At 63.7% G+C, this 14095-nt stretch overlaps 1 protein-coding gene across 1 annotated transcript; it reads left to right on the top strand.

Moving 5' to 3' along the window:
• PPP1R9B (protein phosphatase 1 regulatory subunit 9B) lies at nt 1-13546 on the top strand. Its single transcript, XM_070060838.2, has 10 exons — nt 1-1592; nt 5029-5161; nt 6148-6268; nt 8903-9007; nt 9947-10082; nt 10541-10693; nt 10791-10844; nt 11370-11599; nt 11824-11920; nt 12095-13546. Exons 1-10 carry the CDS (start codon nt 192-194, stop codon nt 12146-12148), a joined length of 2484 nt encoding a protein of 827 aa, XP_069916939.2. The 5' UTR covers nt 1-191; the 3' UTR covers nt 12149-13546.
• Nucleotides 13547-14095: the final 549 nt, after the last annotated feature.

The raw sequence follows: 14095 nt of genomic DNA, 5'->3' as shown, positions 1-14095 counted from the left end.
TTTTTTTTTTTTTTTTTTTAAAGCGAGGTTAACTGTTTTTGGCAGCTTGCTTTTTGAAGGACCCTAAAAAAAAAGGGCCTTTCCGGGGGCTTTTTTCTTCGGGGGGAGGGGGCGGCGGTCCCGACTTGGCCAGCCGCCTGTCGGAGGGGGGTCGCGGGGAGCGGGGGGATGCGAACCCTGCTCCCCCCACCATGATGAAGACGGAGCCGCGGGGGCCCGGGGGTCCCCTCCGGAGCGCCTCCCCGCACCGCAGCGCCTACGAGGCGGGCATCCAGGCGCTCAAGCAGCCCGATGCGCCCGGGCCCGACGAAGCACCCAAGGCGGCCCACCACAAGAAATATGGCTCCAACGTCCACCGCATCAAAAGTATGTTCCTGCAGATGGGCACGACGGCGGGGCCGCCGGGCGAGGCGGGCGGCGGCGCGGGCCTGGCCGAGGCCCCCCGGGCGTCCGAGCGCGGCGTGCGCCTGTCGCTGCCGCGGGCCAGCAGCCTGAACGAGAACGTGGACCACAGCGCCCTGCTCAAGCTGGGCACCAGCGTGTCCGAGCGCGTGAGCCGCTTCGACTCCAAGCCCGCGCCCTCGGCGCAGCCCGCGCCGCCGCCGCACCCGCCATCCCGCCTGCAGGAGACGCGGAAGCTGTTCGAGCGGAGCGCTCCCGCGGCCGCAGGCGGCGACAAGGAGGCCGCGGCGCGGCGGCTGCTGAGGCAGGAGCGCGCCGGCCTGCAGGACCGGAAGCTGGACGTCGTGGTCCGCTTCAACGGCAGCACGGAGGCGCTGGACAAGCTGGACGCCGACGCCGTGTCGCCCACGGTCAGCCAGCTCAGCGCCGTCTTCGAAAAGGCCGACTCGAGGACCGGCCTCCACCGCGGGCCCGGGGCCCCCAGGGCTGCGGCCGCAGGGGCTCCCCCGGTCAACTCCAAGCTGGTCAGCAAGCGGTCCCGGGTGTTTCAGCCGCCGCCGCCACCGCCGCCGGCAGCGCCGGCCGCCCCGGCCGCCCCGTCGGGGGAGACCCCGGCCGAGAAAGAGCGCGGTCCCGGAGGGCAGCAGCCCCCGCAGCACCGAGTGGCCCCTGCCCGACCGCCCCCCAAGCCCCGGGAGGTGCGCAAAATTAAGCCGGTGGAGGTGGAGGAGAGCGGGGAGTCGGAGGCTGAGTCGGCGCCCGGGGAAGTGATCCAGGCCGAGGTGACGGTCCATGCGGCCCTGGAGAATGGCGGCCCCTCGACGGCCACAGCCAACGCCGCGCCCGAGGAGCCCAAGGCCCCAGCTGCCCCCGAAGACGAGGCTGCAGCGACGGTAGCAGCGCCAGAGAGGGGGGTGGGTAACTCCCGGGTCCCGGACGCGGCCCCTGAGGAGGCCGATGAGTCCAAGAAGGAGGACTTCTCGGAGGCGGACTTGGTGGACGTGAGCGCCTACAGCGGGCTCGGGGAGGACTCTGGGGGCAGCGCCCTGGAGGAAGACGATGAAGACGACGAGGAGGATGGGGAGCCCCCCTACGAGCCCGAGTCGGGGTGCGTGGAGATCCCCGGGCTGTCGGAGGAAGAGGACCCGGCCCCCAGCCGGAAGATCCATTTCAGCACCGCGCCCATCCAAGTGAGTGCGCCCACCCCGCCCCCGCGCCGCCCCTGCCACGTGCGCGCCGCCTCCGCCTCCCCTCGCCAGCCGGCTTTGGCAGGCTGAGTCAGCCACTGCCACCCAGCCCCCTTCCTAGGAGCTCCCACCCTCAGGGGCGCCCGGGGGGAGTTCCAGCTGTTTGTCAGAGGGGACGATCTTCAGGTCTGGGCCCGAGGTGGCCTGCCCTGACCTGCCTTCGGCCCGGCACTCCTCCGCATCCCCCCCCCCCCCCCGCCCACACAGGCCCTGGGACACCTGCTTTCCCTTCCTCGTCCAGGCATTCCTTCCTGCAGAAGCTTCCAGAGGTTGGGGTTTGCGTGGGGTGAGGGAGCCAGTGGCTCCTTCCCCCTGGGGAGAGAGAGGGTCCCCCAGAGAGGAGCGGGATGGGGAGTGGAGGAGAGAGCCCACAACTTCCCAGAATGAAGGTGGAGGGGAAGGCGGCCCTTCCTCCAGCCCATCTGTGCCCCCTCCCGGCTTTGCAGAACTGAAAGAGGGAAGTGGTTCTGAGGGTGAACCGGGGACTGTGACCATGTGACTAGGGCTGGGGCGTTTTTTCCCAGGGGTCTGTGCTGGGTCGGGGGTGGGGGGTGGGGGTGGGGGCTGGGGCGGGCTTTGGGCAGGAAGGAGAAGGGGGTGGGGCGGTGGAATCCCCAGGGTGCCTGGCAGCCGCCAGCATGCCTTTGCTCTTGGCTGCACAATGGGACAGCCGCCCATGGTCTTGGCAGTCGTCCTTCCCCAGGGCTCCTGCCACATTCTCTGGTGTCCTAAAAGAGGAGTGGAAGCTGCCCCTTGGTGGGGTCTCACCCCACGTCTACCACTGTTGGTGATAGGTTTGTGGGCTAGGCCAGTGGCTTTGAGATCCTCAGAACAGTACCACCAGGGAGGGGCTATCCCCTGGGAAGAAGGGAGCAGCCTGAGCCACCCCCATCCACACTTGACTGGCCCACACTCAGCCCCCATGAGCCTCTCTCCCTGCCCCAGGCTCAGCTGTGCCCAGTCCCAGGCCCACCCCCTGAGAGTGTCCAGCTCCCTGGACCTCCTTGGCTGGACCCTGCCCAGCGTTTACCTTCCCCAGCCAACCCCCATCTGTTTGCTTGTAGTTTCCATGACTACCCGGGACACTGAGCTACCCAAGTTCTCACCACCACCACCCCCCACCTCCCTGCCAGCAAGAGGCTCACAAGGTTACAGGGGAGAGGCTGCCGCCCTCCTCCCAAGCCCGCTGCTCCCCTGGCCTGAGACCTTGTGTGCAGGCAGTGGGATGCCCGAGGGACTGAGGGTTGTGGTGTTCTTGGGAGGGAGTCAGGATCCCACCACCACCACCACCACCAGTTCTTGGCGCGGCCTCCTGCCCTCAGAGCTGTGTGGCCTGGGCCTCTGGCGGTCTATATCTGACACTTTACCCTGATTACCTGGCAAAAAATAGCACATGATTTAGAGCAGTGCTTCCCGACTCCCTGGTGGCCCTGGAGCCGGCCCGCCCGGTGCAGAGCCAGGGTGTGTGATGTGGTCCTCGCGTGTCTTGCTGGGAATTTCATTCTCTCCACCCTGGCTCAGGGGACCCAGTTGTGCGTCTCTCTGACCCCACCGCTTCACTGGGTTCCATGTCCCGCCAGTGACCCAACTGTTAACCCTTACAGAGGTGACACTTCCTGTGCAGGCAGGTTGTCACCTGTGGACGTGGGACAGGGCCCAGAGCCCCCTGGTGGGGGGCAGGAGGGATGCCTGCAGGGGGCAGGGTTTGAAAGGGGATTGCCATTCCACAGGGGGAGAAATGACTGGAGCGGGGCAAGGCCAGGACAGGGTGTTTTGGAGGTCACAGTGAGACTGTGTCCCCGTGTGTGCCCGGGAGGGGTCTTGTTGACCCAGGAGAGGGATGCCAGGAGGGCACCCTCCCCCCGGAGCAGAGCCCAGGGGTCGGGAGACTCAGATGCAGAAGTGAGCAAAGCCAGTTTGCTGAGTCCACGGCCTGGGGCACCTGTGTGCAAGGGGACAAAGTCACCAGTGGCCCGTCCACCAGAGCCCAGCCAGGTGCAGGCCTCTCCTGCCCTGCCACTGGCTAACCCTGGGTGTGACCTTGGGCATCAGACCTGGCATCTTGGACTGTTTGCAGAGCAGGGGTCTCCAGGGGGTCTGGGGCCCCTGGCCAGATGGGAGAAAGGTGCATCGGCCGCTGCCCTGTGCACGGATGAGCTTCAGCTTCCCTCATGGCTGTGAAATCCAGGGCGCAGAGCCCGGTGACCACAGAGGCCCCTCCCAGCTGTGCTGCTCATCCTAGGAGCGCCCTGCCCCCCACCCCGGGGCAGTGAGCCTGTGTGCAAGGGGGTGGGAATGACCGGGAGCTGGCCCCAGCAAAGGCTGGGACACAAGAGTACCGCTGCCCGCCAAGGTGCCCATGGGGCCTGTGCTGCTGCAGAGGGGGCCCTGGCGGGAGCCTTGGGGAAAAGTGTCCCAGTCCAGCTCCTTTGGTCTGGGCCCCTGCTGCTGTAGCTCCTGCCCCTCAGGCTCCAAGGGCTGCCATCCTGTCTCTGGCGGCAGTGGTACCCCAGGTGGTATGCGTTAGCCTCCTACTGGGGGAACCCATGCTGGATTGGGCACCCCAAGGAGCCCCTGCCCTGCTGTTTCTGTTCTTTCTGGAAGGGTTGGAGCCAGCACAGTCCCTTTTTTGCAACAGGGGGGAAAGGAGATGGCAGAGGGGTGGGGGGAGGGGCCTTGGAGCCCCTAGGGCCCTGGGTCTGCTGTGGACAGTGTCAGAGATGCTGCCACCTCCACAGTCCCCTTGGTTTTGCCAGGCGGAGGAGAGAGAGAGCGGCTCTCCTGGGGGTGAGGGCGGTTAGGGCCCAGCTTTCACTCACCCCTGCTGCCTGCCCGCCCTCTGGGGACCCTCAGGGTCCTCCCTGGGCGGGAGCTGGGTCCTGGGTGCCTCTCTGCCTCTCTCTACCCCTGGCTCCTGCCCCCTCTCCCCTCCCATCTGGCATCCTCCCCATCCCCCCTACCCGTCTCCCCTCCTCCTCTTCCCCTCTGTGCTCAGCCTGTTCCTTCTCTGGGTGCTCTCTCTGTCCACCCTCGCCTCTGCCCGGCTCTGAGTCCCCGTCTCTGGCCTGAGCTCAGTTCTTCAGTGCCCATCTGTCTGGGCTTGTCCTGCTGTTCCTGCTGCAGGCAGGGCCTGTGCTGGTCGGCGCTGCAGAGTGGGTCAGGCAAGGCGGGGTTCCTCTCCCTGGCCCGCCGTCAGCTGCAGAACCACAGGGCCTTCCTCAGAGCTGGGGGCGAGGCAGGGCTGCCTGGGGACGGGGAGAAGGCGTGCGGCAGTGGGAGCAGGGTGTCAGGCGGGCACTCAGCCTGCCTCCCAGCCTCCTGGTGCCAGTTCCGCCCCTGCCCTGCTGCCGGCCTCTCTGACGAGCCGCCCCCTCCCCAGGTGTTCAGCACCTACTCCAACGAGGACTACGATCGGCGCAACGAGGACGTGGACCCCATGGCGGCCTCGGCCGAGTATGAGCTGGAGAAGCGTGTGGAGCGGCTGGAGCTGTTCCCCGTGGAGCTGGAGAAGGGTGAGCAGCTGGGCCGGCCCCAGGGCCCCTCTGACACCAGCTTTGGCCCTGTGCCTTCCCGTGGGGGCCCTGCAGCCCTCAGGGACTCCAGACCAGCCCGTAGCCTTGTTTGCTCATGTAGTGCAGAGGTCACAGTCGAGCGCTGTGTGCCGGGTCCTGGTCGGGATCAGGTGTCGCCTCAGGGCCCAAGGATGGAGCAGTCTCCTGTCACTGTGTCCTTACAGCAGGGGGCCTGGGCAGCCAGGGGACAGGCTCACTGAGGAAGTGGGGCTTGAGTTGAGCTCCAGGACCAAGGCTTTGGGGAGGAGGAGGAGAGACGGTGCAGACCTGGGGGCGTTTTTCTTAGAGGGCTTGGGCGCCATTAACAAGTGGGAAAGGGATGCCAGGACAGCCGGCGCTCACCAGGGGTTGGGGCGAGACAATCTTGCCTGGGTGGCGGCCGTGGCAGGGAAGGGAGTCCGCAGGGTCTGGAGGTTGTTTGGCTTGGGTGGAGGCTGGAGGGAAGAATCCGGGGCCTCCCGGACCTGGCAGCCAGTGGTGGTGCCCACCAGTGAGTGAGTGTGGGGGGTCATGAGTTCAGGCGGGGCAGGTGTGGCGGGCAGAGGAAGGCCCCGCAGCTGTGAGTAGAGACCAGGCCGCCTGGAGAGGGGGGACTAAAGGGCTCAGGCCCCATCACGGCCACCCCGGAGGCCTAGCCACACCCTACTCCGCCTACGCAAGCCTCCACCTGGCTGTACGTCACCCTGGGCACACCCTGCCGCTTACAGCCCTTTGGAAGGGGCAAAGGGCAGCCAGCGACCCAAAAGTCCTCCCTGGTGGCTCAGCAACCAGGTTGGGGGTGGGCAGGCCATGCTCCTACCCCAGCAACAGGACATTCCTGAGCATGGGGACTGCCTCCTGACGTAGGGCTGCATGCTGCAGGGAGGGCTTGGAGTGGGAGACTCTCCCCCCACCTCTGGCATCTCCCCTCCCCTTCCTGCTTCCAGACTCTGAGGGCTTGGGCATCAGCATCATCGGCATGGGGGCCGGGGCCGACATGGGCCTGGAGAAGCTGGGCATCTTCGTCAAGACAGTGACCGAGGGCGGCGCGGCTCATCGGGATGGCAGGTACCACCCCCCTCTGCCCTACCAGCTGTCATCAGTGGGGTCTGCACGGACGGGCATGGCAGCTTCTCTGCTCTGGGCGTGGTGGGGGCATGTGTGGAGTACAGGGCCCTGACACCCCTGCCCTTGTGCTTGCACTCCAGGGGAGGGGAGGGCTGGTGAAATCGGGGTGCTGTGTGTCCTGGCTGCAGGTGGGTGTTGGGCCTTGGTAGGGCGCCTGCGCCGTGGAGACCTTGTCTGGAGGGCACTTGAGCATCCACCCACACACACCCTGCTGTCCATGCGGATTCGGACGGTGTAGCGAGGTAGACAGGCATTAAGGCAGTGGGCACGCTTGCCTGTGGCGCGGAATGGGAAAACGTGGAGTACCACGATGGCATGATGCAGGAGGGCTTGACCTCTGGGACTCGGGAGGAGCTGAGTGCTGTGGTGGACAGCAGGGTTGGCTGGGCTGAGGGAGAGCAGGTGCTACTGCAGCCCGGAGGGCAAAGGAGACTCAGGTGTCCATGTGGCCGGACGAGCGCGGAGATGTTCTGGCAGTGGACTGCGCTGCGCTGAGGGCAAGTGCGTGGGCCAGCGTGGAGTGTCTGCGGGTGGAGGGTTGAGTTCTGTGGGACAGAAGGGTCAGGGGCAGCCAGCCTGGTGACTGATGTTGGCTTTTCTGCTACCTATGTGTTAACAGCATGGGAAGGACCATGGGGGTGGGAAGGGCGACAGGGCACCCCCAGGGTAGCTGCGAGGGGTTGATGTCAGGGGTCCCTGGTGGTACCTCTCCATGACACAGATGCAGAGTGGCCTGGTGGGAACTGGGTGACTGTGGGGTCACGTTGCTAGAGGTGAGGTCACCCCGTCCAGGGGATTTCTGCTTGTTGTGGTCCAGGTGGTGTGGGGGGTGCAGAGAGAAGAAGGGCGACAGCCCCTCCTGCCCCTGACCTCAAACTTTCTAGAGTCGTCTTTTTTTTTTTTTTTTTTTTTTTTAGATTTATTTATTTATTTGAAAGTCAGAGTTACACAGAGAGAGGAGAGGGACAGAGAGAGAGAGGTCTTCCATCCTCTGGTTCACTCCCCAGTTGGCCACAATGGCTGGAGCTGCACTGATCTGAAGCCAGGAGCCAGGAGCTTCTTCCAGGTCTCCCACGTGGGTACAGGGACCCAAGGACTTGGGCCATCTTCTGCTGCTTTCCCAGGCCATAATAGAGAGCTGGATCGGAAGTGGGGCAGCCGGGACTTGAGACTTGAACTGACACCCATTTGGGATGCCAGTACTACAGGTGGCAGCTTTATCCGCGACGCCACAGCGCCAGCCCCTCGAGAGCCTTTCCAGTTGTTGCTGGTTGGCTTGGGGGTGCGTGTGTGCATGAGCTTGTCTGCGGGCGTGGGCCCACGTGGAGATGTGAGCCATTCTTTCCTTCCTGTGCGGGAGTCCTGAGAGAAGGCTGGGAGCTCCCAGGGAGGTGGCAGTGGAGGGAGGAGGTGGCCCAGAGTCCCCCACCCTCCTTCCTCTCTCTCTGGCCAGGCTAGAACACCCACCTCTCCCTGTGGCAAGGAGAACAGGAGCGGTGGGTATACGGAGTGTATATGGGGGGCCGAGAGGTGGGTTGCACTGTCTCGGGTGCAGGATGCTGGGTGGAGGGGCGTCCAGGCGTTGGGAGCCAAGACACCTGTGGACTCAGGTGTGTGCAGAAACGCCTGTGTCAGAGGGCAGCGTGACACACGTGTGCTGCTGGGCCCCTGCTGTGTGCCTGGCAGAGGTGAGTTCTGTGATGGTGGTGTCATCTGGTGGAGGAGGCGACGAGGGTGACTGTCATGGGACGTGTACCCAGCTCCCCTGCCGGGCCTGGACACTGCGTCTCTTGGCTTACCCAGCTCTTTCTCCCCACACCGGTAGGCCTGGCCCCATGCATTTTATGCAGGACGACAATGTCCCAGGTCCCTGTGGGAGCTGCACATTGATGTACCAATGGGAGGTCACCCCAGCCCGTGGTTCCACTCTTGACCCCTTTCCGTGTGTGCATGCATGTGTGTGAACTGATAAATCTGTTGTGAGGTTGTAGAAATGCATTTTTAAAAAAGATTTATTTGAGAGTCAGAGTTAACAGAGAGAGGGAGAGACAGAGAGAAAGGTCTTCCATCCACTGGCTCACTCCCCAAATGGCTACAATGGCTGGAGCTGGGCTGATCTGAAGTCAGGAGCCAGAGCCTCTTCTGAGTCTCCCACGTGGATGCAGGGGCTCAAAGACTTGGACCATCTTCTACTGCTTTCCCAGGCCATAGCAGAGAGCTGGATGGGAAGTGGAGCAGCTGGGACTTGAACCAGTGCTAACACTGCAGGTGGAGGCTTAACCTACTGTGCCACAGCACTGGCCCGCACGGTTCCACTCTTGACCCGTTGCCTGTGTGCATTTGTGTATGAACTGATAAGTCTATTGTGAAATTACAGAAACGCATTTGACTTGAGCGCCTTTCTTGCCTTTTTACAAAGGTTATGGGATTTCTTAAGAGTAGCTGTGACATTTCGGATTCCCTTAGGCAGCGTGTGTGTTTACTGTTTCCTTGTTGGCTTGCATCTGTGTTCATGCATTTCTCAAAGATGATGTGAGTCCCTCTGGACCCCCTAACCCACGTCGCCTCCCCTAGGATCCAGGTGAACGACCTCCTGGTGGAGGTGGACGGCACGAGTCTGGTGGGCGTGACCCAGAGCTTTGCGGCCTCTGTGCTCCGGAACACCAAGGGCCGTGTGCGGTGAGAGCCCCAAGGGGTGGGGTCGGGGAGGCTGGGCCCTCCCGCAGCCGCTGTGCCCCTTGCCCTCGGCCTGTTCAGCCCTGGGCAGCCCGTCTCCTGGGCGAGGTCCGCTGACTGCTGCCCACGGGGCCTGCCATGCGCACAGTTGTTCTGCCCTAGCCTGCCTTCCCACGCCCGGCTCCCAGATTAATTCTGGCCACTAGGGCTCAGGCTTCTAGGCCCACTGTCCATGCACCTCCAAACTGTCCTCTGCTGCTGCCTGGCCCTGACTCACTCACTGCAAACGCAAGCTGTGTAGGGGAGTGCCGATCACGCCAGCTCCCCTTGTCTGGAACTGCTTCCCTCCCCTCTGGGAAAACCAACCGCACCCCGGCTGTGCATTCAGGGCACAGATTCGGGGTGCTCCCAGGAAAGGGTGGTGAAGAGAAACAGGATGTGGGTGACCATGGTGGGGAGGGGCTGGTGCCTGGAAGTCCCGCTGCTTCCTCTCCATCCTAATCTCCAGTCACCATCATCCCGCCCCTTCCTGAAGTGCAGGGGCTTGGAGCCTACCCAAGATAGCTCCACAGTCCCCGCCCTGCTGGCATGGGTCATCCTCACCGTTCCCCTGCCTCACTTTCCCCACATGGCGCCTCCTGTGCTAGCAGCTCCTGGGCTCATGGCCCCTGCAGCCCAGCCCAAAGTTTGGTGGACAGCACCCTCCTCCAGAGCTGGCCAGGAAGGCTCATGGGCCTGCCTGCCTCCCGCCTCCCCCCGGGAGGAAACCCAGTAAGGTCCCCCAGCTCTTCCATTCATTATTAATCCTCGGCAGCCTCTGGACTCAGCCCTCTTGTTTCACCTCCCCTGGGAGGGCCTGGATTTCGAGGGGAGCACCAGCAGGGAGGATGGTGACACACAGCTGAGGACAGAGGCTCGTGGATGACACCGGTGCCCCTGCAGGTTTATGATTGGCCGGGAGCGGCCCGGAGAGCAGAGCGAAGTGGCCCAGCTAATTCAGCAGACCCTGGAGCAGGAGCGATGGCAGCGGGAGATGATGGAACAGAGATACGCCCAGTATGGGGAGGATGATGAGGAGGTAGGCGGTGCTGGCCTGACTGCTGGGGAGATTGCCCCCTGGTGGCCACATACAGCATTACAGTCATCCGCCTCTGTGGCTTTCCCAGACCCCCCCCACAGAGAACCCCAAAGTGCCATTCTGTATCCCTGGGAGCCTAGGGGTTATACCCTCTGTGTTTGGAGAGCTTTCGTGGTCTCACAAAGAAAACACAGTTCCCTCCAAGATCGTGCACCCTCGAGGGGCTCTTCTCGGATCTAATCTGAGGAGGGAGGCAGGTCCGGACCACAGAGGATCTGTATGTAGTATGAAGGGGATACACAGGCTGTGTCTTCCGGTCCCAGGCTTCTAGGGGGCACCACCCCTGCCTGCAGGGGCCTCCCCTGGCCATCACGGAAGACACAGACCATGAGGGGAGGCCTGGATCATGCCCAGGGGTGCTTCCAGTCTGACCCAGACAAACCTGTCTTCCTTGGCAGACGGGGGAGTATGCCACCGACGAGGAGGAGGAGCTGAGCCCCACGTTCCCAGGCGGCGAGGTGGCCATCGAGGTGTTCGAGCTAGCGGAGAACGAGGACGCGCTGTCCCCTGTGGACATGGAGCCCGAGAAGCTGGTGCACAAGTTCAAGGAGGTGGGGGCCTGGGCTGGGGGTGGGGCAGCAGGCTGGCCTCCTGCCCTCGGCGCCGCCCACCCTGGCTGGAGCTGAGTGCCCATCCCTCTGCCCGCAGCTGCAGATCAAACATGCTGTGACCGAGGCGGAGATCCAGCAGCTCAAGAGAAAGGTAAGAGCCGTGATGATGGTAAGACCTGTGGTGGCGTGGGTGGTGCGTGTGCTTGTGTGGGGCACTGGTGTGCAGTGCGTGTGCTGTGCATGTGGACTGAAGAACAGCGTGTGAGGGCCAGGGGACCCTGCACCTGCCTGCACTGACACTTGCACACCACCTGTAGGCGCCCACGGGAGCACGCTCCCCGGGGGCAAGGGAACACAGTAGAGCTGGGCCTTCTCTGTCTCACTGTAGCCCTCGCATGCGCTCGAAGCAAGTGTCACTCCCATTTTACAGAAGGAATGGCTCAGTCTTGAGCCAGCGTTGCCTTGGCCCAAACCGCAGAGCTGTCAGTGACTAACGGAGCTCTCCTGCGCTCTGGGCGGGGGGGTGCTGTGAGGCTGCCTCATCCTCCCCACCCCCCGCCAGGCTCGGCCAAGGAGACTTCAGAGCCGGGGGCAGGGGGTGCCACCACTGCTGGAATCCCCTGGCGCCATCACTCCCACCCCCACCACCAACCCAGGGCCACTCCTCGTGTCTCAGCTGCAGAGCCTGGAGCAGGAGAAGGGGCGCTGGCGGGCGGAGAAGGCTCAGCTCGAGCAGAGTGTGGAGGAGAACAAGGAGCGCATGGAGAAGCTGGAGGGTTACTGGGGCGAGGCCCAGAGCCTGTGCCAGGCCGTGGACGAGCACCTGCGGGAGACCCAGGCGCAGTACCAGGCTCTGGAGCGCAAGTACAGCAAGGCCAAGCGCCTCATCAAGGACTACCAGCAGAAGTACGTGGCGGGCCTCAGGAGGCCTGGGCAGCGCTCGGGGTGGCGGCGTGGAGCCCTGAGGTCGGGGGTGGGGTGGGGTGGGTGGCCTGAGCTGGGCAGCACAGGGCCAGGCCCCAGAGGTCCTGGGATAAAACCTGGGACCTCCTGACCTAGGGGGAGGGGGAGGGTCCCACGTCTCCCTGGACGGGAGCCAGGCCACACGCCCGCACCTTGCGTGTCCCCAGGGAGATCGAGTTCCTGAAAAAGGAGACCGCACAGCGGCGGGTTCTGGAGGAGTCAGAGCTGGCGAGGAAGGAGGAGATGGACAAGCTCCTGGACAAGGTAGCCGGCTGAAGGGGACTGCGCGCGCCCCCACCTGTCATCTGCCCTGCGCATCCTGTCGGGGGGGGGGGGCTCCTGCTGCTGGCTGAGAGCTTAAGGTCATGGCCCCCGCAGGGAGGCAGAGGAGAGGGCCGGGGCCCATGCCCAGCGCCCCCTCTTACCTTTGTTTTTCAGATCTCAGAACTGGAAGGAAACCTGCAGACACTGAGGAATTCCAATTCTACTTAACAGGAATCATAACCCTTCCCATCATCCTCCCTCCCCTGTCCTCAACCACCTACCCCACCCCCTCCCAGCCTGGGGACAGGTGCCCCGACTCCCCACACCCTCCACCCCACCTCCCCCAGCTTCAGGGACCAGAGGGCCCACGTGACAGGCCTCTTTAAGATGGCCCGGGCAGACAGAGAGGTGGCTGGAAGGGTGGCCTCTTCCTTGCCCCAAGGGGCTGAGGCCAAGTGAGGGATGCTGAGGGCTGGCCTGGGTGGGTGATGGACACGAGGACCTGCAGACCAAACTGCCAGACTTCACAACCTCCAGCCTTTGTCTCTGGACTGGAATGGGGCTGGGGGCTCTCCCAGCATCTCGCCATCTGGAGGCTGCTCCCCGCCCGTGGCCTCTTGACTCGAGAGCCCACCTTCTTGGCCCTTCCCTGTCCCCCCCTCGTTGTGCTGTCTGTTGCTCGATACCTCCCCTCCCTGTCCCCTATCCCAGGAGGGACAGAGTGCACCCACAGCCCGGAGGCTGGGCCCCACCTGCCCTGACCTCTTGCGTGTCCTTTGGGGAGGAGGGGGGTGAGCGCAGGGCCCCGGGAGAGTCTAGGACTCCTGGTCCCCAGCTCCTCCTCTCCTGGGCAGCAGCCCTCGGCTCTTGTGCCTCCGCTCTCCCAGGTGCCAAATAGCCATAGCCTCCTGGAACAGCCGTGCGGCCTCCCTGGAGTCCGGGTGTCCCGGTCATGCCTGGGAATGCCAGGAAGGGAAGGGGGGGTGGTTTGGTTTCGGGGTCCTGGCTGCAGGGACCCTGGTTGTAGGCGAGGGGAGTATTTCTCACTGCCCAGGGCGACACCTGGAAGCCTTGCACTCCCGTGGCAGACAGCCCCACGCCACCCTGTGTTCTGTGCTCTGGCTGCACAGGGTTTCACCACTTCTTGGCTCTTTGGAGCCCAGGGCTACCCTGGCCACTTTCTGAGCGAAACCGACTCCACTTCTCCCACTTTAACCCCAGACTGGGGCTTGGACCAAGGGAGGTGAGACCCCCGCCCCCCCAGGGGCCACCCTTCCAGAATCCATCTCAGTTGGCCACTTTTTCATGCCCCTGCCCCAAGCCTGGGTTTCTGATCATTTTTAAAAAAACGTTTTGGCTTCTTGTCCCCTGTAAATAGACCATGCCATCAATCAGTATTTCTTGCCCCCGCCTTCCCATGCCCCCACCCCCTGAAAGAGCTGGCTGTCTCCGTGCCGGGCGCCGCCCTGGACCATGGCAGAGGGAGGGGGCGGGCCGCGGGTGCCCGGCCGCCCTTCGGAGGACCGCGTCTCTGTATATAATATATATATGTATGTATTGTTCCTGGTTTTGTACGGACCATGCCCTCTGTCAGATCGCCCTCATAAAAGCAGCCCCCAGAGCCTCGCTGCATGGTCTTTTGATTTGCTGGTGCGGGGGTGGAGGGTGGTGGTCCCAACCCACCAGGGAGCCCCTAGAGCCAGCAGGCGTCCTCTCGTCCAGCATCTCCCATCAACACCCATGTTTCGTCCAGTCAGCCTGGGCAGGGCTGTGGTTCCTATTGAGTGAACTCAGTGCATCCACCTGTCTTTCTCCCAGGCATCTGGAGGATTTCACAGCATGAATTAAATGTGGCAAGGTTGACGGAAGCCCCTGGACTCCCAGGAGATCCCTGCAGGGGGCTCAGGAAGGATCGCAGGAGGGGGTGGGTTGGTACAGTGCGAGCCCCAGGTTCTGTGTGTCCCTCTGGAGCTCCTACGTAGTCCTAGGCTTTGCTCTATGCCAGGAGGCCTGACACCCAGATGCTGAGCTGTCCCTGGTGCTGGGACAAGGTTGGGAGTCCCGGTGGGGGTGGGGGTGGGGTGTCACCAGCACCAGCCTTGTCCTGCCTTAAGCGTTTGTGTTCAGGGGTGAGAGCCCCTGGGGAGTCTTCGCTTTGCCCTCCATTGTAAGCAG

This window comes from Oryctolagus cuniculus, chromosome 17 (genome assembly GCF_051225735.1).
Source record: "Oryctolagus cuniculus isolate XC-2025 breed Fujian yellow rabbit chromosome 17, ASM5122573v1, whole genome shotgun sequence".
Classification (NCBI taxonomy): Eukaryota; Metazoa; Chordata; class Mammalia; order Lagomorpha; family Leporidae; genus Oryctolagus; species Oryctolagus cuniculus.
The sequence above is the reverse complement of the archived record's forward strand: the minus strand, read 5'-3'. Positions and strand labels throughout refer to the sequence as shown.